At 39.3% G+C, this 24,943-nt stretch overlaps 1 protein-coding gene across 2 annotated transcripts in view; it reads right to left on the bottom strand.

Moving 5' to 3' along the window:
- The window catches only part of STAG1 (stromal antigen 1), a 165,066-nt gene that overhangs the window by 105,588 nt on the left and 34,535 nt on the right, over positions 1-24,943 (bottom strand). The window contains exons 2-4 of one of the 2 annotated variants that reach the window (XM_053986886.1): positions 19,652-19,786; positions 12,614-12,716; positions 3,313-3,477 (exon numbers count right to left, since the gene is read on the bottom strand). In XM_053986886.1, coding sequence (XP_053842861.1) covers positions 3,313-3,477; positions 12,614-12,716; positions 19,652-19,680 — 297 coding nt within the window. In that variant the 5' untranslated portion in view covers positions 19,681-19,786. Of the gene's footprint in view, positions 1-3,312; positions 3,478-12,613; positions 12,717-18,221; positions 18,295-19,651; positions 19,787-24,943 lie in introns of those variants that run through there. The other variant, XM_053986887.1, reaches the window with a different exon arrangement.

Genomic DNA, 24,943 nt, shown 5'->3' with positions numbered 1-24,943 from the left:
TCTCCCGATGTTCTAGGGGAACAAAACCCTTTGCAGACAAGAAAGCAGAACATTTCCATGCTTGGTTTGACCACCAGTAGTACAAACTTCATTACAGATAACTGGTCATAGCTCATGAGAAATTTGCAGTCTGAGTCCTAAACAAAATCTGATCTCATCACAAGTTCTTTATTTCCCTGTCATCTTAACAGCAGGGTCAGAGATCACTGCAGAGATGTCTGAAGATTTTAGCTACCAGTCAGTCTCTGCTTGGGTGGCTCACCTGGAAGAGCAGAGGCTCACCCAAGCCTTCATTCCCACCAGTGGGCAGCTGAGCCCATGAGAAATGCTGATAGAGACTGTTCTGCCTATGGAAGTTCAGAGTAGGGAAATGTAGAGGATATAGCTGTCGCCATAAAATGATATAACTAAAAAATAAATATATGGAAGAGATAAATGACAAAAAGCAGAAGAGTATCATGTTTAACTATGAAAACAAAAATCACTTAAGAAGTTCTATGTACAGTCTTAATGGAGTAACACTTGAAACTGTACCTGCAGAAAGCATGAGAAGGTCATGTCACACTTCATACACAGAGAGCTGCTGACAGAACAATTTCTGAAGCACTAACTGTACAAAAGGTTACAGAGCAAATGAAAACCACCGACAACCATCTGATACCAACTTAATGTGGGCATCAAATAGATTTACAGAGTTCAAGCAAGACACAAGCTGCACCTCATGACAGAGGCAAAGATTTTATGCAAAGAGCAGTCCTGGAATTATGTATACTTGAAATACAAAAAATTAAACTGATTTTATTTCCCTGGAAGAAGCAACCAGCAATAAGCCTGAAGAGAAGTAATAAATGAATCCTGCTGTGAGAACCAAAATAGAGAAGCTTAGAAGTGAAAATTGAATTCAGCAAAAGACTTTTATGAATTGGCATCACAAAGCCAGAAAAATCTAACAGCTAAAAAATAATTCTAAAAGCAAACAGCAGGAGATGATAGATCAGAAATGAAAGCACATGATTTCCATGTAATCTCAGAAAATATTAATTGAATTTTCCTGGGTTTTCATTGCTAGAAGCAAACTCAGGATCACTAGAAAAAAAAGTATGTTCATATTACAGGGAAAGAACTAAGTATTGAGAAATAATATGTTCGGCCAAATACAAATATATGGTGCTTTTTTGAAAACTGCAATATTGACAAAATTGCTAAAGCTGAACAAAAAACCTACATCAAAATATGAAAAACAAAAATGCCAAGCATTCCTAATTGTTACATCAAAATCTCTAAGCTATTACAGAAAAATACAAGTATAAAGACACTAATAAATTTGCTTTACAGAACCTTCGTTTCACATGAGATGATTGTCCAGAAGTGCAAGTTAAAAAATATTAAATCACATTTTGCATTCTCTTCCCTACTGTAGGGTTTCTTTAATTCTTTAGGATATTTTTACCAACAGTAAATTTTTCAAAGGTGCCCAAGCAATGCATACTCCTGAAATTAGGGCTCAAGTTGTTTATGCTGGTTTGCATAAACAAGGCCTTCAAATACTCATGCCTATTCCTTTCCTATTGCATATAATCTTCCCCTGCATAGCTGGTGCTGTGTACTTTTTCTCCTATCTGCAGGTTAGGCATGTGTGTATGTTTGCATCACATGCATATGTGATTTATGGATACAGGTATGTTTATGTGAATATAAAGACATACATCCATATACATATACAAATGCATATACATGCAATATCTACATGCATATACAAATTCTCCACTTCTCAATTTCTTTGTATCTGAATTCCAAAGGTTTCTTAATACAAACATGCAGACAATTTTTTTAAATTTAATCTGCAGGAGACTTGTGTCAGCATCTCTTTTGAAATAGATAAAAAGTATCAAAGTCAATTCCACATACACACAGAGTCATCAAATATCAAAGCAGTCGCTCATTCCTTTCCATTTGGCTTCTGCAAATATCAACAACTCTAAGTCAACTATACTACATAAAGTATATTGTATGTTCTGTACCACAGTAAAACCAGAAAATAGACTCCAGATGTTTCCTCAATGCCTGCCAAAAACAAAATTTGAAAAAGTGCTGAAAACCAAAGTTGGAAGCTCTGTTGTAGGAGAAAAAGGCATAAGGAATCCATAGCTTTGTTACAAGTAAATTTGTTCTGTCTTCACCTACTAGATAAGAAGGGTCAATCCTGAATAAGTGTAAACACAGAAACTATGAAGAACAAAAATTCTCATTTCCTTCTTGTATATTACTTCTTTAATATTGAATCTCATACTTTTCACAGGTTTGAGACAGAAAATTTTCAACAACTTTCACTCATTTGCAATATTTGATTTCTGTGAGATTTAAAAGAGGCTTAGGTTTTAGCTATACTAAAATTAATATTGAGAATGGGACTTAGGACCTAATTTTCCTAATTTGTACTTTTCTCATGTTAGTCAGCATGAGAAAAGTACAAATTAACAAACTAACTGATACTGCCTAAGTCCTGTGTTGTTGAAATGCTAAGTAAAGGAGGTTTGCTTAAACAATCCTTCAGAGCAGGAATGACTGTTGGCTTTGGACTACATGGGCTGAAGAGTGTTTTGGGCCCATTGTTTCTCCTTTGCATATCAAACCAAGGGCTGCAGCACAGCAGCTTACTAAAAACCACACAACACTCTCAAAACTAATCATCTGTACTGGATCTGGAAGTGCAACTCACCTGGCCCCACATCCTGTAAACTGAACTGATCAAAACATAAGAGGGTAAGAAACATTTCTAGGGGCAACTAGGACAATCTAATTTATTTTACAATAAATAAAAATTTCCCTTCAGGATGTGTCAACGCTTTCCCTCAGACTCAGTGGAAGTCTAGGCAAATAGTTTATCCTTCACCTGCTGTCCTGATGGTGCAGGAATGCAAGTTGCAGTGCAAAGTGCTCCAAACTGCTTGTGTGAGCAGGTATTCTTGAAAAAACAAGTGAACGAAAAAGGCTTGGATCCATCATTACTTTCATACACTTTTTGCCCATATAAAGCTTTATGCTTAATATCAACATACATTTTTAACTTAGGAGTAATGAACAAAATAATGGAGAATTTGAAACACATTTGACCCTGCCAGGTCTCTTGTTCTTCAGCAGGATACATGACAGCCCTCAATCAGAACCCACTCAGTCCTGTACTTTATCCTACGCAGTCTGTTGGACCAATGCAGTCATGAGAAAATACTACTGTTTACAAAAGCAGAGCTTAGACTGGACTCCAGTCAGGATACACTGAATTGTGAGGAGGAACACAAGTAGATATTTTACCTGCATAGCACTCTTTCCCAGCTTAACCACCTCGAACAAGGTGACAGGGTCCCCTTCTCCATTCTGCTGCGGGTGGCCGTTGGCTCTCCCACGACTTGCTCCTCGAGCTCCAGCGTCAGAACGTCCCTTGTCCGCTGGGGACTTCCGGGGTTTCTTCGTGGCAGACTGAGCAAAGGAAACCAGCAGAGTGAAAGTTGATTATAGCTACATCTGAAATCACCCAATGTTTCTTTATACACACAGTTTATCTTTATAATCCATAAACATTATGTGGTTACACCCTCACACACATTTATACACACAAAGATCACGGGATGAGCCAGGCTGGAAGGTATCTCCAGAGGTCTCCAGCCTGACCGCCTGCTCAAAGCAGGGTCAGCTAGGAAAATAAATCAGGACTTTATCCAGTCAGGTACATATCATTTTATTTATCAGTAGTTGTTGAGGGACTAGTTAAAAGCCACTGCCATGCCAAGGTAAGTAGTGGTTACCCCAAGACAGTGGTGAAGTCCCAATGCTGGAGTACCAGTTCATGTCAATCCCTGTATGAGTCTTACACAACACAGACATTAAGAATAATGATTTTAACGAATGATCTTTCTAAGACAGTAAGTTATTAAAAATACATTTGCCACATTAACATTAATTTTCTGTATTTTCATTTTCATACAACTTTTATAAGAAACAGTGTACATAGTCAGCTCTTCAACTCAAATCACCAGATTTGTACAGCCAGATTTAGTAGATCAGCATAACAGCCTCTTGCTTCAAAATTTTCAGTTAAAACATTTTCCATTTGAGTCTAAATTATTTAATGTAAATTTTTTCTATGTTCTTCAAGGTTTTAATCAGGTGGTATAGACACCACCTGTCAAGATTCACCTACTGAACAGTTTGCTCTGAATTTAAGTCATTTGTGAAACAGACCAAAAAAATTCAAGGGAAAATAACATCAGATTTCTTACTTCCATATTCTATTCTTTCTCCCTACTGCGAGGCAAACAAAAGCAAAATCTGCTGTTTTCCACAGAACAATGAAGCTATTGTGAGGAATTATGTTAAAGAAAACAACACACAAGCAACTCAAAGATTAAATTTTGGACTATATCCTCATGGCACCGTTTACTCAAGTATATTGTCAGCTGAGTTTCTATTAATGCTTTTAAGTAAAGAACACAAAGTCAACATTTTCAGTTGCATATTACAGTGCAGACACATTGAGAATTTTACTGCAGAGGAAAGGGATCTAATTTCTGACAGAGAGCTGGTAGAAGACAGCCCTGAAAAGTCCAGCTTTCCCCATGCTTTAAAAGGGATCACTGCTTTAAAAGGGGTGGGGCCAGAGGGCTGAAGCAAAGGGCAAGGTAGAGTGCAACTGCCTCTTGCAAATATTCAATTAAGGACTTGCATAGAAATGCAAGCTGGAAAGCTTAAAATAATGTACAATCTCTGTGACGTTTTTTGGATAACATTTGCACTTAGGATCAAAAGAGTATCTCCTCAGTGAATTTTTAAATATGTGCAAAGCTGCCTGTAACAGCAAGAATATAATCAACATATGAAATGTTTAAGTTCTACTGAGCTTAAAAGAGACATTTGATCACTATTTATTAAAATGGGAAAGAATTAGAAGTAAATTGACTCTTTTGAGAGGTATAATCCATACACTTATTCCATCTGGGAGACAGTAAGCACTTCACCTAGCTACAAGGACTGCTAAATGAAAGCCTGAATGCAAACCGATGCCCTCCTCAGAAACTAATGCAAGCCCCCTCTACGCTCAGGTTTTCTCAATGTGTAATTGAAATAGAGACATTAAACGCTGCAAAAATGAAGGGAAAAGTAAGAGATGGATGTGAAATGCACATATCCAAAGCTACCTTGTTAATGAAAGCAATGAGAAAAGCCGCCTGTTTGAGTACCTGAGCATGAGGACCATGGACACAGGCTCAAAACGTGTAATCACTAGGCACATAAATGGCCAGTTTCAATTCCCTTTGTCAGGTATCCTGGGAAAAGGGAGTGCTTTGACCAAGGCTCCCAGTCTGAGCTGGAAGGGCGAGCTCACCACCGAGCCCTCAGAAGAGGTACAGAAATAACTGACAGATGTACTTCTGACAAATTACTGGGTAAATCCAGGTTCTTCAGATCCAAGTAAATACCTCAATATCCTGGCCCTGAATTAGCACCAGGTATATTACCAAGTCTATTTGAATAAAATTTCTCTCTGGAGCAGATTTTCTTTTGACAATGAGAACATCTCTCAGAGTGGAGAAAAATCTTGCATCTAACAAAAGCCATTGTGTATCCAAGCTGGGGTAGCAAAATCCAGATGCAGGATCTGTATTGAATCCTGTCTCTAGAGACAAAACAAGTAGACAAGATGCTCCACTCAAGACTGAAGAAAACCCAAAATGTGAACTTTCTGAGCTAGGCAAGGATTAACACTGTCTTCAGGTGGAAAGGCACTAGTGGAAGGGCTCCACCCCTCAGCACTTCCACCCAGCAGGCATCTGGCAGGAAGCCCAAGTTCAATCTCACTCCAGAGTGTGAAGATGAAACAAAGTCACGTATATAGGTCCTCCAGCAACTGTCTTGTGCTCCAAAGTTTTGCAAGCATAAAGCACATGGCATTCCCTTAGTCATTAACACACAATATTACAATGCAGTTGTCAAACATTATTTGCACATGATGTCTCTGAATTTACAGAAAGAAACTTGGCAGGCCATGTTGACAGGGTTTGAGCTTCATACAGGTTCCTGCCTCTGGGCACAAAGTTCAGTAGAAAATCCTACTTCAAAGAGAACCAATCAGCCACTAGAATAATCTCCCCAGGGAATTTGGGGGTTCCTCAACATTGAGCAGTTCAGATTCAGCTAGACAGGCTGCTAGGGCATCTTCTCTAGACTGTGTTTTTGCCAGACAAGGTTGAACCAAATGATGTGTGAGGTCCCTTCCAACCTGGTATTCTATGATTCCATCCCAGGATGGACACATCCCCCACCACCACTGGAGCAAATGAAGGCAAAGGCAGGACTGGTACATCCGTAGAAACACAGATAAGACTCATTCATGATACAGAGCATCCGTGGCATATCTCCAAAGGTAAGCTGCTCTTGGAAGTGGAGTTTCAAAAGCTACAAATCTAAAAATTATGTTTGGCTTTGAGGATGCCAGGCACAGGTAACCATCCCAGAAAAGAGACACATGCACTCACAGGAAAAGGTGATCCTTCTGCAAAAAACAAAAAAACTCGTTCTCTAATGCCATCAAGAGCTTCCACACAGAAACAGCCCTGCTCAAGGTTGAGTGTGGCCCCAGTAAACCTGTCAAGACTATCACTGGCAACTATAAAATGAGATGTTTCATAAGATGAGAGTGAATTTATAGCAGGTCTGCTCCCATGGATCCACCAAATGCTCATCAAGACACAGAAAAAACAGAACCTCAAGCCCTAACAGGAGCAAAAATTGTGATTATTGCACACCATTTTACAGCTTTCAACCAGAAAGTTCCCCCTGAAGTGGGTGAATTAGGACTGCCAAAGAGAGGGATAAAGCAGCATGACAAGGTAAGAATGCTTGAGGCTTTTTAATCATACACCACAAAAAGTGCTGCATGGAGCTGAGAGGATGCAGCAGTTGCATTTGTGATTTCACTCTAAAACCCAGGACAGCTGGGCTGGTGTGCTATCAAAATGGACTGAGGTGCCAAATGAAAACAGAAATTACTGATGATTTTTCAAATTTGTGACAACAAAAGCTGAGGGTTTATATACACCAGCATTAGGAAATTCAGAAGTTCCAGAATATGCCACAGAAGCAACAACCAACCATGGCCATGTTGATTGTCACATACCTTACCTGTTGCTTTAAGGCTTAAATGAATGCCAACAGGAAACAAAATACTCACCTTGACTGCAATTAAACTAAAATGATGACAGTTTGGGATTTTGTAACAAATTAGCTACACAATACTTTTCCTTTCATATCTTTAAAATGACTGTGAAGAAAATAAAGTCACCCACATTTGTAAAATCAATTAATACAGTGAAAACCGATTCACACACTACCAAAAAAAAAAAGTAAAAGTGGCTTGACATTTTCCATTAACTTTCCCCAAGTTGATGTGATGCACTTCATGAAGAAATAAAGGCAGTGAAAGTCCTAGAGTCAGTAACTCCTAACACACCACCTGAAAACAATGACCTGTATGTGCATTCATACTGTGAGTCATTTAGAGGAATTGAATACCCCACTTCCCTGGGAAGGTGGAAGAAACTTTTTAACCTCCACTTGAGTAAGACTGAAGAACTTGCCTCTCCAAGGCACCAGCCCCTCAAGAAGCCCTGTGTTATAAGCTTCTGTTAAGTGGAAGAATGTTAATGCCTGAGGTCTTCATGAATTAATCCAGATTATAAAAAGACTATGACACATTTCATACCATCTTAATGGTTATCTAGGGAGAAGGTTCTTGGATTCCAACAGTCCTGTGGACTGTTTTGGTCCTAGAAACAAACAAATAAACAGAGATTGCTCCCTGTGGAAAGTCTCATCCTACAAATAAAGATGGGTGTGGGTCTCCTAACACCCGCTGCACCCAGAGCTGCTTCAGCTGCAGCGCTTGCAGTTTAGGACAAAAAAAGCAGGGGCAGTGATGGGAGTGGTAGTGCTATTTTTCACCCTTATTTAAAAATCTATCAAGAGCTTTCAAAGTCATCTTAAAGAATCAAGAGAGTATACTGTAAATGCTTGAATAATTTCATTTCTTCTAGCTGAGGCATTTACTACCAAAAAAATACTTATTTCCACAAAAAAATGAAGAACAGATTAGACTGCCAAAAATACAACCATCCCATCAAAAGCTTAAAAGGAAAACTTATAATGCTACAGGTAACAGGATAGAAAAGTCTTCACAAAGATGCTATCGATGCACTGCATTTCTACTGAACTACAGACTCCCTTCAGTTGTAAGGGACAGACCTAAATCATCAGGCAGGCAAGCTGAAACAGGACACTGATTTAAATCACACCAACCACAAACCTCCACTGTATGAAAAGAAATTCTTCTAAGAGGATTCCTCCCTGTTATTAATCAGGACACGTAGACTTGGAACTAGAAGCAAAACTCAATCCCCTGCTGTATCTAACATCTATACTGCAAGATTAAATAAGGCCAGGAATCTGCTGCAAAGTTAAAATTTCCCATATGAATGCAAAGATAAGGCATTGTGGTCTGTCTCCTCCGTACCAAAAACTACAAAAGGACCTGAAAGCAAAGTTGTACAGGCTTTGCTTGGCACAAAAGCATCAGATGTGCCTTGTTTCCTCTTGCTTTAAGTGGAGAAAGATAGGCTGTGGCTCTGAGTATGGGATGAGAGAGAAACCAGCAGAGATCTCCAAATTGCCACCTCTGGAACAGACAAACTGATGTTTCTCCCTGTCCTCTGAATTAGAGATTAAATCTGTCTACTCCTGCTTCAAATCTGAAACACAGCCAGGGATCTCTCTCACTGCCTCAACCTCCAGCAGCTGAAGTTTAAGCCAAGCGATCTGAGCTCCTGGGAAGGTGAGGCCAGGTAGTTTAAAATAAAGCATGCCAACAATGCTGAACAGAGTGTTTATCCAAAAGAGGACACATAAAAGGATGGGTAAATAAGTGATCTGAGCCTGAGCTCACTGACGTGAATGCTATACTGCATCATAAGCCCTTGGGCTTTCAAATCCCCTGCGCAGAACAGGAGAGCACATCCATACCCATGTATTTCAATAATGCAGCAGACAGAGAGGGCATTTTGGCCAGTATTACTCAGCAATTTCAAGGAGAGCACTGTTAGAAGTCACTCCTTAAATAGAATTTGTTAAATTCTATTCCCAGAATTCATTAAATACATACCCAGACAGTATCCTGACATACAGCATCACAAACATGTACACCACAATATGCCACAGGCTGGACAGGCTCAGCTCTTGGCCAGTCACTCCATGGACATCTGCTCTACAAGGCCCACTGCTTAGAAGGGCACATGGCCAAGACCCAGCCCCAGCCACTGGAGCAGGACATGGTGCAGCCCTTGCTAAACTCACAGCAAGGGCCAGGGAGTTCAGGACAGTCAGGTTAGATTCTGAGATCCATTCTGCATGACCAATGCACTTAATCTATTTGCAAATTGACTATGTAGCCTACTCAGTCAAGTACGCATTAGAACAGCGTATAGAAGCGAAGGGGCAATGAATTGCCCCTTGAAATGCAATGTTTTAGAATGGAATGACTTGGATTGAAAGGAAATCTTAAAGATCAACTGGTTCCAAGTGTTTTACAAAGTGAAGGTACCCCCAAAGCATTACAGTTCTCTATGAACTGAAGAGGTATTTGTTACAAACGGCAGTTTTTCAAATGAGCATTATCTTCTTACAAAGGCTTCAAATCTACAGAGAATGTCTTTCTTTGGAAAACAATCTGGAAAATCCTCTTATTGTAGTGTATCTTTCTGATAAAAGGTCAAGTCCGTTCTGTGACACTCAGCAGAAACCTGTTTAAAATACATACATATATTTAATGGAATATATTCTATGCAGCTCTGTAATTGGATCATGCAGCACAAAGTAAAATCCCTTTCCAAAAGAGGTCAGTATGTTTATGGCAGATGTGCCACTGTAGTTGTGATGGCCTAAGGACATCAGCAAATATGCATTTGCAGGAAGAGATTAAATCTTATTAGATCATAATATTTAAGTTAGAAAAAAATCCCAGCCACAGAAATCAGAAGAGCCTTTGGGCTACCATTCTTCAGGTCTGTAACAGAAATTAAAATCATCTAAGCTAAATCTCAGCTAAGAAAAATATTTCTGAACTTAAATAAACCTTTTAATCTGTTTCACATCTGACAATAAAGGTAGGTGGTACCTGTGAAAGAAACAAAAACCATGGTAGTGAGGAGTTGGGGGGAAAATGTCAGAGCTGCACCTCCTGTAAGAACCAGGCAATTCTCCTGAGGGAAGTGGCTGGGCTGGCAACATGATTTGATAAAGCAATACAATTACCAAGTTCCTGACTTTTAACATCAAATAATGCTGTAAATTCTATTGCCTAGATTAGCCTTTCCAAGGTTTTTGCATCTATCCTCTAGTCATTAGAGTGGCTTTTTGCTTTTGGGGCTTTTTTTTTTTTTTTTTGAAGAACCAAGGGAGAAATTTATCATGAAGTAAAATGGAATAGGCACCTAAGAGAGGCTGTGCAGTCTCCAGCCTTGGTAGTTTTCAAAATCAAACTGGAAAAGCCATGAGCAATGTGGTCTGATCCCAAAGCTGACTCCACTCTGACCAGGAGGCTGCAATGAGATCTGCTGAGTCCCATTCCATAAATGACCATATTGCTTTTCCTCTCTGCAACTCTTCCAGTCCTAATATACGCTTTCCTGAGATTTTGGGATGGAGGTCGAAAGGGAAAGAAAAAGTGCAACTGAGCAAATTCTTCCAAATTTTGACAAACTACAGTTTTATAAAGGACACTGTATTTGTTTCATTCTCTATTTTCTTCCTCTAAGTTTTAAGACTGGATTTGGGGTTTTTTGACTCCTCTTAAGCATTAAGATGAAGCTTCAACAGAATTCCCCCTGATAACCCTATGGTCTTGCCCCTTAGCAGCAGCAGTCAGCTCACAGCCCCCATCACTTTGTGAATGAAGCAATGGCTGCTCCCTCTGCATGTTCATCACTTGACAATCACACCTAATGAGCATGGAGTTGTTCTAAGCAAAATGAGCAATTCCTCCCCTAGAAACCTGATAGCAGGACCAGCAGAGTGCTTCAGCAAATGTTCCCATAGGAGCTACTAATAAAGTGAAGCAGAGGAATGAGAAATGCTTTTTGTAACATTCACCTTTCCCTTCCAGTGAGTATGTGCTGGGTACAAAATACCCCATGTGTTGCTATAACTTGAATTTGTATATTGTAACAACATTCTGGGTTAGCAATCAGGTTGCACCAGCCTGCTTTTTTTTTATTAGAGTTACAAAACCCCATAGATTTGCTAATTAAATATTCATACGATAATTTTTCATTTTAGCCTTTGCTTACAAGCTATGTAAACAGATAAGCTGTTCTCTTTAAACACTTCTTTAAGGCTTGCTCTGAAGAGGCTTCATGTTCATGAGCAAATCCATTTATCTAATGAAGAATATATGCATCATAGGAAAGTGTTTGAAAGCTTTCAAAAAGGAAGACAATGTGCCCAGAAATGACCAGGATTTAAAATACTGGCACCCTGAGTAAGTCCAGAGACTGTGATGCAAATTGAAAATCAACAGTAAAGAGGAATTTGCTCCAGCTTGGCCAGCATGCCTGAGAGACTAACACATGGATCTATCCATTCTTACATCCTCACCAAGCCCATGGTTTGAGATAAGCCTTAGAATCAAAGCCCTCAGGGTTAAAAAAAAATCACTTCCATCTACTAGTGCTATATATATCAAACTCATTAATAACAAATACACAAGTTCCCACCAAGTCTTACTCCACACTGTGTACTTCAAGTGATACAGCCAAGGGAACTAAACTGATCATCTTCAAGAACAAAGATGAAGGACAATATGATACACAGAACTTTCCCTTTATTTTCCAATAAATTGTCTATTTTATAAAATAGATTAAAATAAAAGAGAAAGCCTCCCTAATACACGTGTAATAGAGAACTGTTTCTGTATGTTCCTACTGATAGGCCAGCAAAGACAACCATATCACCTGCTGCACTACGCCAGGGGATATGCTGAAGCTGCCAGTCTGTAAGTACAATGCAGTGTATGTCAATCACATGACTTTTAAAGGTGTTAATAGATTTTCTCAGGAATCTAGTAAATATCATGCTGTAATTCTTCCACTCACATTAAGAGATTATCAGCAATAAAAGGATGGCTCAAATGTAATTTGTCACTTAAAGTCCATTACAACTTTCAAGAAGAAAGTGGTTATACTTACCAAGGTTATTCTCATATCTGGAAGAATGTTGTAATGACAATAATAACAAAACGGTATTGTTCATGAGAGCAGCTAGCAAAAGAAAAATTAATAGCTATTATGACATCATTTTAATGCCCTTTTTTAAGGACTCCAAACATTGTTTGCACATCAATTTGATGAATATTTCATACGACAAGTCTGACACAGGACTCATTAAAAGCCTATTTATGTGACCACAACATGATCAGATGAAAAAGAGTCTGCAGTCAATTATAAATAGATGCATTACAAAACAAAAATAAATTAAATAGATGCATAACAAAACCAAAATAAGTAACACATACTGGAGGCCTGCCGGGTCGGCCCCTTTTTCTTTTTCCTTTGACTTCTGCTTCTTCAAGCTCACTGCCAGCATCTGAATGTGCAGTAGTTTCATTTGTAGAATCCCTAGGGGAGAAAAACATTATATAAATTCAAATGATCTGAAATCAACTAGTAGTCTGTAACTGACCAATTAAATACTCAGTCCTAAACCAGAAAACAAATAAACAACAAAAGACTTTAAAAGGCTTTCCCCATTTATTCTGCAAACCAAGGAAATGAGCATTGTTAGCCCTGGCAAAAGGCCTTCCCTTTTGACATCAGCTGCAATGTCATTTTATTGACTGGAATTCTTTAAATTAATTTTAATTTGAAAACACGTGAACTTCAAAACTGGCTATATTAACCAGCACATGCTCAATTCATCAATCCCACAATGTATTCACTACCAAGAACTTCCTTTTACTCTTTGTAGCTGCTTCTGAGCTGTTGTCAAGGCCCCAGGAGCAATGTGCAGTCCAATCCAGCTGTCTCATCATTAGCACAGTTACACAAGGTTCCACACAGCTCTCAGTCACACCCCAAGACAAGGGGCTTGGGCAGCTATTAATAAAGAGAATTAATGCTGACTGTGAGGCCCAAACCCAAAAACTCCCTTTGACCTGACGACATTTCTAACTTTTGCAATTAGAAAAATATTTTCATTTGTACAATGGAAAAGCTTTGACATTGCTCAACTGCTGTTAGCAGAGAAGCCCAAACAATAATTTCTCATTTGTTGCCATCTCAGATTTAAGTTCATGATAAGAAAAAAAAATTTCCCTAATTTTCACCACCCCTCCCAGCCAGAGGCACAGGTACTTCTCTGCCTTCCAAACAGACATGGCTGCTTGAAGAAACTCAGATTGTAATTGATCTTTTGAGGCATTAGACCTTGCCCAAGAGCAGCTCACATGCAAAACCACACTTGTTACTGATGGGCTTTACTTTTACTGCGCAAGACCACCAGTGCACCAGATCTCTATACATTTTAATTCACAACTAGTAACGTTCTAGGGTACTCAAGGATGGGTCAAGTGTAGTTATTATCATAGACTTCTTGAAATCCAAAATATTTTCCTTGAAGTGAAAGGAGTTCAGCTGCTGTTCAACTTGACAAAGGGTAGGTGAAAACCAGACCTATTCCATATTTTATAGAGCCTCAAACATGAACAGCAGCATTAGTGATCTGCTCTAGAGAAACTGAGACACTCCAGCAAGCAAAGATCTACACAGATCTTTCACTTTGTCTGAGGGTTATTTTGTATTTTGCTTTATAGATCAGGAATACTTCAGAAATTTGTTGTATCATCAAGAATGCTATTTAATAATGCAGAAAAATAATATTGTATCAGAACTGGGAATGTTCTCATACTCCTCTTTACTGAAATTACTGTATTGTCTAGGTCTGCTCTCAAGTCATCCTGCAGAACTATGGTGAATTTCTAATATTAAGACATTGTTTTCCAAGCTTTTTCTATTTGCAAGCACATAAACACCAAGGGGTCCACAGAGTCTTTTACAAAAGCCAGAATGCACAAGAATATCTATGAAACTCTTTTACTGAAAGTAACTTCAGTGGATTATCTCTAAATACTCTATACACCCCAGAAAATCAGGCACCCTAGATGAAAAACCACTATTCAAGTGCATTTGAGTTCACAAATTACATGCTTGTAATGCAGTACCTCTACAAAATATTGAAAATGCAGCTTTGTTGTGATACAGCTAAAAAGTAGCTTTTGCACCTCATAAAATACAAAATTTGAAAAACTTAGCATCAAGCTACGTATTTGGAAAAACACCCAAAAAATGTAAAAAGCCTAAAATCAAATAAAAGATACCCCAAATAGAGTTCAAAATTATTTGGTAGATTAGGGCCACAGCAGAGAAAAGCAATGCAGTAAGTACAGCTGAAAACATGCTTGTGCAGATGGATGTATCCAGCCTTTACTCAAATAGCTCATCACGCTGCAAGTCAATTTGACAAAAATGCACACTGGCTAACAATGGCGATTTTAATAGATTTTGAATACAGAAGTAAGGAACCCCATAAAAGTATTTACTCCCTTCTGGTTGCTGGAGAGAAATTAAAACCATTCTCTATTGCTCTCTCTAAAAATAAAACCCCAAAGCTTTTCTCTCTGGTCTGCTCAGATCCTTACTGGAAAAGTTCCAGGCATGGTGTGTCTATCTAAACAATATCCCCATTCCGGGAGAAACACTGTGCTTTGCTAGCTTATAAACTTGCACCCCTAGGATCATCAGGATAAAGATTTCTCTCTATTAAAAACAGATTCAGCAATCCTCCTAGGCAAACATCTCAAACCCTTCCCTTGAAACACCAGAGCCATATAAATAAATTAAACTTTACTACTACTTCACATGCATCTACTCCACAGAGAATTTGACTTTCTGCTGATTTACAGCCTCAGTCCAGTCTAGCAAAACCTCCAGATAAATTTGTCTATTTAGTTCTGGAAATTTCAAGTATTTCCAAACACTGCACATGGAAGGAACAGTTAAGTTATTAACCACCTTCTGTTCTTTGCCTTAAAAAGACTGTTGCCTTAAACCTGATTCTCTTAATATTCTTCTGGTAAAACTTCTCTGATTTGCTGGAAGCCTCTTTGCCCATTTCCCTTTTTGGGAAAAGCTCAATAAATTACTACTAAGGGTAAGATGCACCTAGTCTAAATTAGAGACACATGCAATGCAGAAAATCTTAATGTACAAGATACCTCATGCTAAGGTGAGTGTCCAAAACTGATCAGACAGTTTAAGTCTTATAAATTTTGTTTTCTCTCCATTGATGATAAGATGATCAAGACAAGCAGCTTGAATATAAATGTTTGAAATTAAACAAAGTAACTGTCACCCTAACAATATGTGAGGAAGAAAGGAAACTTCTTTCCAGCAAAGGATATATGTAAGGAGCAAGGGGGAAACATCAAAAACTAGGTTCCCTTCAATCCTCACATTATTTGGAGTAGGGAGACAGGATCAAGGACAACCTCCAGTCTTTAGCTGGTTTCATATTAAAATCAACATCATTTCAAGCAGCAAGGAATTCTGTTTTAATCATCCAACTCCTGCACACAAACATCTTTCCAGCACGGCTGTGAGCCCTTTCAGTTTGGGAGGTTATGCCTCTTCCTTCTGTCCCAGCCTTGCAGTTGCTCTGGGTACACACAGAGCACACCCTTTTCCTCTTATTTCTCAGCTCAGAGCAGTACAGCATCTCCTAACTGCCTGCAGTCCTGTCAGTTTGTAACACTCAGTGAGAGAAGCAGCTGGCCAGCATCCATCTCCCTCATTCCCTACACATGTCACAGAACTGCTAAGAAGTAATTTATCTGGTGGCAATTATCCACATCTTAATAGACCAGAATTATCCTATCCTCATTCCACGTTTGTGTGACTAGGCACCTGAGGGGGAAACTTTGGCTTAGTCATAATTTATCCTTCCTGAAGCTGTTGTGAGGGAAGACAATCTGGGCCTAAGGAAACCTGCCTCATCTAAGGAGAGGTGGAAGTGCCTAAAGCTAAGCCTTTCCTCTCTTAAGACTCTTTTGAAATGACAGGGACCCAAGAGAATTTGACAGAGGTGGGAGGGGACCTACAAGACCGGGGTGAGCAGAGCAAAGGAGACAAGTTTTGCTCAGGTATACTCTGCTTTGCTTTCTGGTTTCTGTGGTAACTAAAGCATCCTAGGAAAGTGGCAGCAACTCCAGGATTCCTTCTAAAAACTCCAGATATTATTCCAGAGTTATAATTACTAATCCTTGAAACTATCCATGTTAATGAAGAATTACCAGATTACTGGACAGCCCTTTACCATGTCATGCTTCTGAGAAAAATGTTTCCATTAACAGAGTAAATTTCACACCTCTGTAAAACAAACTAAAATCAATTTACCTTTCTTCTACTATTCCACAGCAAAAACCTGTGTTCATGTTTCAGGTTTTGTAAAAAAAAGGAACCAAAACACTTCCATAAGCCTTTATAGCTATTGCTGAGGGGCTCAGCATTCTGGCCAATAAATTCAGTAATTGCTATCACCAGATTCAGCCTTGTGAAAAAAAGCATTCATGAAGAAAAATGGCTAAATGCACAGGCTCATGAATCATGGATGAATCAGTTCTCACGGCTGATCTTCAAAAATCTAAGGAGCAAACATGAGTCATGCATGGAGAGAAGATTCATACCTGTCCATCACACAGATCAAGTACACCAAATGTTTTCTCCAAACATCTGAACCACCAATAAGTGAAATCCTGTCTTCACTGTGTTCCAAAGCCACTTCTATGAATCTAGAAAGGTTAAATATTCTCCTTTCATGTTCCCTCAACAAAGAAGAATTTGGGAGGGAATATATGATATGGTCCTAAGCAATGTGTATTAACATATCAAACTGGCTTTAGGATTGTTTGTTTAAAGAGGGTAGCCAAAAAGATTACAAAACATTACAAAAAGAAGTAGAAAATAAGCACAGGAATGGGAGATTATAATAATCCTTCAAATAATTCATTTAAGAGCTAGCAAGGAAACCTCGGCGTTCTGTGTGGAACTGGACTGTGTCTTCCCAAATTCATAAATGTGTGAAGCTAATACTCCCTAGCCCAGAAACTGCTTCAGGTTTCCTCACCCATAGCCAACACTCTTCCTGATGACAGCATGACTGGGACCTTCGGAATTAGAATTTATCACTTTCTTTGATACTTCATCCACACTGGCCAATGTTCTGAGCCCTCAGGAGAGTCCCAAAACCTTTATCTGCAAATCATTCTGAGTTATTTGAAAATGAAAAATCTCCTCTTGCTCATAAGCAATCAAAACTACATGTATTGTTGAGGATGACATCTCACCAACACTTCATAGAGTAGCACTAAATGTTTCCCAACTTTACCAGGAAAAAAAAAAAAATTGTTTTCTCACGCTCTTCAATTTGTTTAATATCAGTGGCTCTAACTAAAGAATGTGCTGCTATATTTAACATCCCTCAGGTTTTTCAGCTGGTGTGTAGAGTTACCAAATCCATTAATATGCCCTTTTTAACCTTAAAATCTGTGATATTCCATTCACTTTTTAAGTCAATCTGGGTCCTTGAAGTGGGAATGCAAATATCCCTTTCCCACCACCACAGATTCTCCTAGTTTTTTGTTCTTGGCATACTTCACAAACATTCCCTCACTTCTTGAATGTGGCAAATCCAGGAAATATGAACCAAGAAAATGTTCTTCCACAACTAATCCCTAAGCTAACAAGAACCCCCTCAGGCTGACACTCCCCCTCAGTGCTGCCCATCAAGGTCATCCCCAGCTTTAGCCTGTACTCATCCACAACTACATTTTTTAAAGAAGTTTTAAAAATACAAGAAAAAACTGTAACGCAAAGCATGCTATTATTAAGGTCAGACAAATTTATTTTTAATTGTCCAACCATTCAGTTTCTTAAATAACAGGACTTGAAATCTTAGCTTGGAATGCCACCCAACCCTAATAAACTGGGGTTCCTTCACACCCTGAGGTAAAAAAAAAGAAAAAAAGAGAATACATTCCAAACAAAAATAAACTAACATTAGATAGTTACCAAATGTACATGGCACAGGTGCCTGGCACTAGCAGCAGGGTGGTGACAGAGGGAGCTCTGTGAGGGAACAGTGCGGGGCCCTGTGAGGGCATGAAGGGCTCTGTGAGGGCACAGTGGGGGGCTCTGTGTGGTGTGAGGGCATGAAGGGCTCTGTGAGGGCATGAAAGGCTCTGTGAGGGCATGAAAGGCTCTGTGAGGGCATGAAAGGCTCTGTGAGGGCACGAAGGGCTCTGTGAGGGCACGAAGGGCTCTGTGAGGGCATGAAAGGCTCTGTGAGGGCATGAAAGGCTCTGTGAGGGCACAGTGGGGGGCTCTGTGTGGTGTGAGGGCATGAAGGGCTCTGTGAGGGCATGAAGGGCTCTGTGAGGGCACAGTGGGGGGCTCTGTGTGGTGTGAGGGCATGAAAGGCTCTGTGAGGGCATGAAGGGCTCTGTGAGGGCACGATGGGGGGCTCTATGTGGTATGAGGGGATGAAGGGCATGGTGGGGGGCCCTGTGCAGTGTGAGGGCATGAAGGGCTCTGTGAGGGCACAGTGGGGGCAGCTCTGTGAGGGAAAAGGGGGGGGAGCTCTGTGAGGGGAGCCCATCCTGGAGTGGGCTGGGCACCCACACTGGGGCATGAGGGGATAGCGTGGGATGAAAGGTTGAAAGTGAACTCAGGTAAGGGCAGGGGTAGAAGGAACACCTGGTAGGTTTTGTCTTTGTTTCTCACCATCATCCAAACCCTTTTTAATTAGCAATAAATTAATTTTCTTCAAGCCAAGCCCATTAGGTCTGTTTTGATTTCTCTGTCATTACCTCACCCCATGAGCTTCCTCACTTTGTGTGCTCTCCCTGCTCTGTGAAGAGAAGAGCAGGTTGCAGTCTCTAAAATTCCTTCTTAATTCTACTTGATTTACTCTCCAGCTCCTCCTGTTATAGACTTTCACTCTGTTCTTCCCAGTAGCTCACTTTATCCAAGCACAGCCATGTTCCCATGTGCATTAGCCACTCCTAATTCCCAGCAGGATGAAAACACGTTCATGACACTTGCGATCCTCAACTGCAGCAGGCAAAGGCTTTTTGCACAATAAATTCAGCTCATTGGAAGAAAATACACAACTGGAAAACACAATATGGTCCATTATGACCAAAACCAATACATGCTGCTGAAATCTCACAACATTCTAAAGCATACAAGTAGCAAAGACCTTGTTTTGCTTTGCAGAGCAAAGTTAAGTCTCCATATAGAGAAAGAAATATTTTTTTAGATTAAGTGTTTTGCAGTTTTTTTACACAGTTTTTCAGCTCATGAAAACACAGGAGGCCTGGAACAGTCACACTAACATGCACTTCTTTCAAGCTTGTGCTTTATCTTCACAATCACCTCTCTGTTTACTTCAACCTTTTTTAAAGCCAAGATTTCAAATGTAGAGAGAAGCGTATACTCACTGTAGTACTGGCAAATCTGAAGTAATCATTTTTGCAGCAGTCTTGGAAGTAAGAGCTACATAGAACTTCTTCTCAAAGTTATTGTAAGACTACTACTCGGAAACCTCTTTCATGAAAGCAATGTCAAAGTCCAGTCTGTAAGAGAGAGAAAAAAAATTTTAGATGTGACTCCAAAATAGTAATACATTGAATAAAACATGCTGTCAAAAAAAAAGGTCAATTTTGAAGTAGCATCACTATTAAACCACAAGAACTTTAGAATGAATGACCCCAAAACAGCTTAATCATATTCTTGAATTCTGTTTTTACATTTCTGTTTAGGTAACTTTGTGCAATTAAATAAAAATTTATTTTTAAATGTTCTGCATTACCTCCTGTACTTGTTTACCACATATACGTGTGTTTCAATGACACTACATCTATTCAATCAGACCCTCTGGCTCACAGCTTTGTGTGACTGAACTTCACAAAATAGTCAGAAGCTGTGGAAGGGTCTAACTGCAGCAGAAGGCATTTCAACTTAATGAAACTGAAGTTTAAATAATAATGTAGACTGCATCTGTGGTGTCACTACACCCACTAGTAACATTTCTCTACCCAAAAGACTAGCCAAGGAGCTGACAAATGGCAGCAGATGTGACTTTACCATTAAATAATGGCACAATGTGACAGATTCAATAATCTGCAGTGTAATAAAACACAGAACTGCCATCCTAGTCTTGCAGGAAAAGCAAGTAACTAAGAAACTAAGAGAAAAGAAAGAAACTAAGAAACTACGTAGGTTTGTTTCAGTCTCCCCTTTTACACGTCCTGGAGAAATATGAAGAGCTGCATGCAGCACTGCAGTTCAGCAATGGCAAGGAATACCAAGGACTCAACTGTGTGGGGATATGTTTGAACACGGGATATGTTCAAACTCTTTTATTTAAATATTTATTTCCTCTTGATGGGCATTTTTTTCCCTGTGCACTAGTAGCTTTGCACAAGGCAGGAGGAAAATCCAGCCAGGAAGAAGAGTTAAATGAAAGTGTACTAAACAAACCAGTACAGCATATAAAGTATAATTTCCATCCTACTACACATACACTAGTGCTTATTTACCAACTGTACAGAATGAACAGACTTTTTTGCCTCTTCATATTACAGTTCCAATTAGACTCAGTTGCATACAACTAGTTCTTCCAGTACTTACTACTTTGTGCTACCAACAGTTTTACTTATGGTGCCTTATCATGAAATTTACATTTTTTTATACCATATAATTAGCAAGCCATTTTGTTGCCAAACACGTTAACAAACAAAGTCTGTTTGGAGCTAAAACCACCACTCCAGCATTAATGGTTTAAAGGGGCCAATATACCAGGCTGGTGTAAAAGCTCTCCAGTTTCACTATGAGACAGAAGTTAATCTGAGTTCTCCTTGATCAAAAATGTCATATGTGCTATTTGTGCTACTTCCACAAGCATTTCTTCATTAAAGACACTGCTCATTACTGTGTTTCAAAAGATGTAATTGCTCATAACAGGGCAATGACATATCCAGTCCACAACATAAAGCAACCACTTCAGACACTGGTAAGAATTTATCATAAACAAACACAGCATTAAGTTCTGAGTTGACTTCCTATATGAAAAAATAAAGGCAGTATTCAGATCTCTGAAACGGAGAAGTTCACTACAACTTCTGAACAAGAAGTTGAACAAGAACTGAAGAAACTGAACAAGATTGAAGAAAAAAGTTGGGGTTTTTTTGGTTTTTTTTTTTGTACTCACACAAGCAGTCTCACACACACACAAGTTATGCTAGCTGGATGTCAAAGGAAACTATCCATCTTGGACCTCCAGACTTTCTAATTCTAGCAGAATTCATGGTAATCTTACTTTCCAGAAAAGCTTTCTAAAGAAGTTCAAGGAAATTTGTGTGTGCTCCAGGTGAGGTATCTTCCACAGACATTTAAGGCATTCTGTACAACTGCTATGTGGGATTTCTTTTCTTTATTTTCCTTTTTAACCTAATCACCCTTCCCAACTGTTAGCTGTGCATGCTCAGATGCACCAACATCCAGCTGCTCTAAGGAAGTGCTCTCACACACAAGGAAAAGGACACTTGCTCAGAGATACCTTATTTGAAAAGCAAAGTCCTGACTTAGAAGTATGGAGTGAAGGGTGTAAAAAGCCAGAAGCAGAATAGAAGACCAAGGCAGCTGGACCCTCAGTGCTGGGGCAGAAAACCTACATCAGGGAACTGCAAGGGCCTATGCTGCTTTCTCCTTGTCCTTATGCTAAAAAGGAAACTGCTGCTGAAACAGGACTGGAAGAAGCCACCCCTCTGTGGTGAAGTTCAGACTGGACCATCAGAAGACAACAAAGTTACCCCCCTACACTTTTGTATTAATAGAGCCAGTGTGTGACAAAATCCAAGGACTGTTTGACAACTGTGGAAAATTCATTGATCCTTATGGACTACACAAATATGAACCTTCGTGTTTTTCTGGTTTTAATAGAAGAAATACCTATTTCTGAAAGATGATGTTTTCATGACCAGGAAAAATCAAACTCTCCCTCTTTCTCTCCTTCCACCTGAGAACAAAGTCATTGATAAAAAACATCCTGAAAGCTTGAGACACATAACTATTTTCTCCAGGACTATCGCCTGTCCTGGAGAACAGAACAGGGGGAGGAATACTTCATACTTCAACATTTGGAGTTAAATAAACATAATACAGTCCTTTAACATACAGTTAATTGCTTATTTTAGTTTAGAAAAAGAAAGTCTGATGTTTTCATTCAATCCCAATTATAATGACCTGTGTACCTTTGCAGTTTTTTGAACCTGCGCCTCTATATTTTAAGATGACATAAATTTATGCTGGTGCAGTTAAAAATACCTATAGAGGAATATAAAGCAGGCAGTAGAAGATACCATTTAGTTCAAACATACAATGGGAAACAAGGAAATGTTTCCCTTTTTTGCTTGTTTTCCAAGCATGCATAATAGTCAGGGCAGACACGACGACCATTATATAAAACTGCCTTCATAAGAAACATATTTTCTAGTAGATTGTCTGGCTTATTATAGTATTTCAATAACAATCTCATAATGAGCTCTGTTTTAAAAAGACTAGGATCCTACAACAATTAATCCAATACATGCATTCCATCAATATTTCCTGTAGTTTTTACTAACACACAAAGGTACCCACATTTTTTGCAGTCCTTAGGTTGTTTACCTCTCCAGTGCTGAAGTAATCCACCCATTTTAGCCAAAAACCAAACAAATTAAAAGACTGACAACATCCTGACAGAATCCTTCCAAGCAACTCTCTGAGAGCAACAAAACCAAATCAAGTTAAATTAACTCTATTGTAGACTAGGTACCTACATCTTATAAAGTTGAACCAAAACTTAAATAACAAAGAAAATCAACTACTTAATCTAGCAGTTACTACATTATTGATTCAATTGCCTAGAAGACACCCAAAACAAAAGATAACAGGCATTAGGCTGACTTTTAATACAAAATCCTTTCCTTGTTGACCAAATCACCTTATCCTTCCCAAGTGCAAAATATATTCAAACAACAGCTCAAACAAATGAAGCAATGTCTTCCACAATTAATTGGTCATACCTTTACCCCCTTCCTTCATTTCCCATTTCCAATGACCCTGCTCTCTCCCTCAGTGCTCCCTGCTGGAGTACATGATGGTGTGTTATGCTCCTGCACAGCACCAGAAAACAAGGCATGGAAAACTCTAGTTTTTCATAGTTTAGAGGATTTGTCCCCTCAATATTCTTGCCCAAAATTTGCATCTGACCACTAGGAAAAGGCATCAGCACAAAAAACAATCCTGCACTGTACAGCCAAGCAGAGCTTCCATCAACCAGGTGAGAGAGAAGAGAGGATCAGATGCAGGCAGATCAATTCCAACCTTCACTGCTTTATCCAATGTCTTGGGCACAACATGGAAACCCCACCTGCCCGGCTACCCATCTGCAAAGTGAAAATAGTATCTAGAAATTGCAAACATGAATTCTAAATCCTGCAGAAATAGAAAAACAATCATCAGCAACTAACCTTGTAACAAATTTACCAAATGCCATGATGCGTTTTGCATCACTCAGGAATTTTTGTTTGCTTGGGATTAAATATTCTATAAGCATAAGCTTCATTTCTGCTAAAGGTTTGGAACTTGAAACATATTAATTCATGTTGACCCTACAGCCACTTGATCGAAAACCACATTAGATCACCACTCCCAGCTCTGATTTTGAAAGGACATAGTATCATTTAAAGCCAAACAAAGCATAATGCTCATTCAGCCCATCTTTAAAATAACTTCATTGAAGTTCTGTGCACAATATATATTGCACTCTATCACATTCTAATAATTACTTGAACCAAAATTGAAAGCCCAACTGATAGAAAAATTATCACTGAGCACTAGTGAGTTCCTCACTACTTATGGTGCATAGCAAGCTCTCTATGTGGTCTGCAGCATTCCTAATCCAGTCAAACCATGACAGAAGGAGGAAATATCAGCATCAACTAGGCTAGCACAGCATGGCCATGCTTCACCTCCTACCCCCATCAAAATCATCCTGGATATATTAGTAGTAGTACCCTACATCCCTCTCCAGTGTGCCTCTGCTGTTCTTGTTAGCCATTCTAGTACAAGCTGCAGTGGCATGTCACTGTCAAACCCAAAACCCTGGGAGAGCTGTTTGACACACCAGATGCTTGTGCTGCTATTCAGAGGGACCTGGGCAGACTGCAGCACTGGACACACAGGGATGATGTGAAGTTCAATAAATGTACAGCCAAGAACCACACAAAGACCTGTACACAAAAGTGGAGTATTTAGCAGATGCTTATTATCATTGACTTAAGTTTCTTTTTTCTTCCATTCTTTACAGGTATCACCAGACATTTTACCCATATCTGTGGGATCAAAAACTACTTTGTGGCAACCACTAGCTATCCATTTAAATTGCCTTCAATTGCAGTTGTCTCCTCAGTTGCACCAACATGCAGAACTGACTCTACAGGCAAAACAGCTGTTGCTGCTTCCTCTCACCAAATGCTTTTAGCCTCGACAGGTCCTGCCCAGTCAGCCAGAAAAATCATCTGAAGTGTCACATCACAGCGTGCGAAATTATTCTGTGCCACTCGAAATTCCAAACACAAGACCTCGCACTGAAAGGCTGCACAAATCCCTTCTTCCAGAGCTGGGAATAAAATCCTTACATGACAAAAACATCCGAGCCATGCCACCACACTTCTATACTTAGTTTT

This window comes from Vidua macroura, chromosome 10 (assembly GCF_024509145.1).
Source record: "Vidua macroura isolate BioBank_ID:100142 chromosome 10, ASM2450914v1, whole genome shotgun sequence".
NCBI lineage: Eukaryota > Metazoa > Chordata > Aves > Passeriformes > Viduidae > Vidua > Vidua macroura.
The sequence above is the reverse complement of the archived record's forward strand: the minus strand, read 5'-3'. Positions and strand labels throughout refer to the sequence as shown.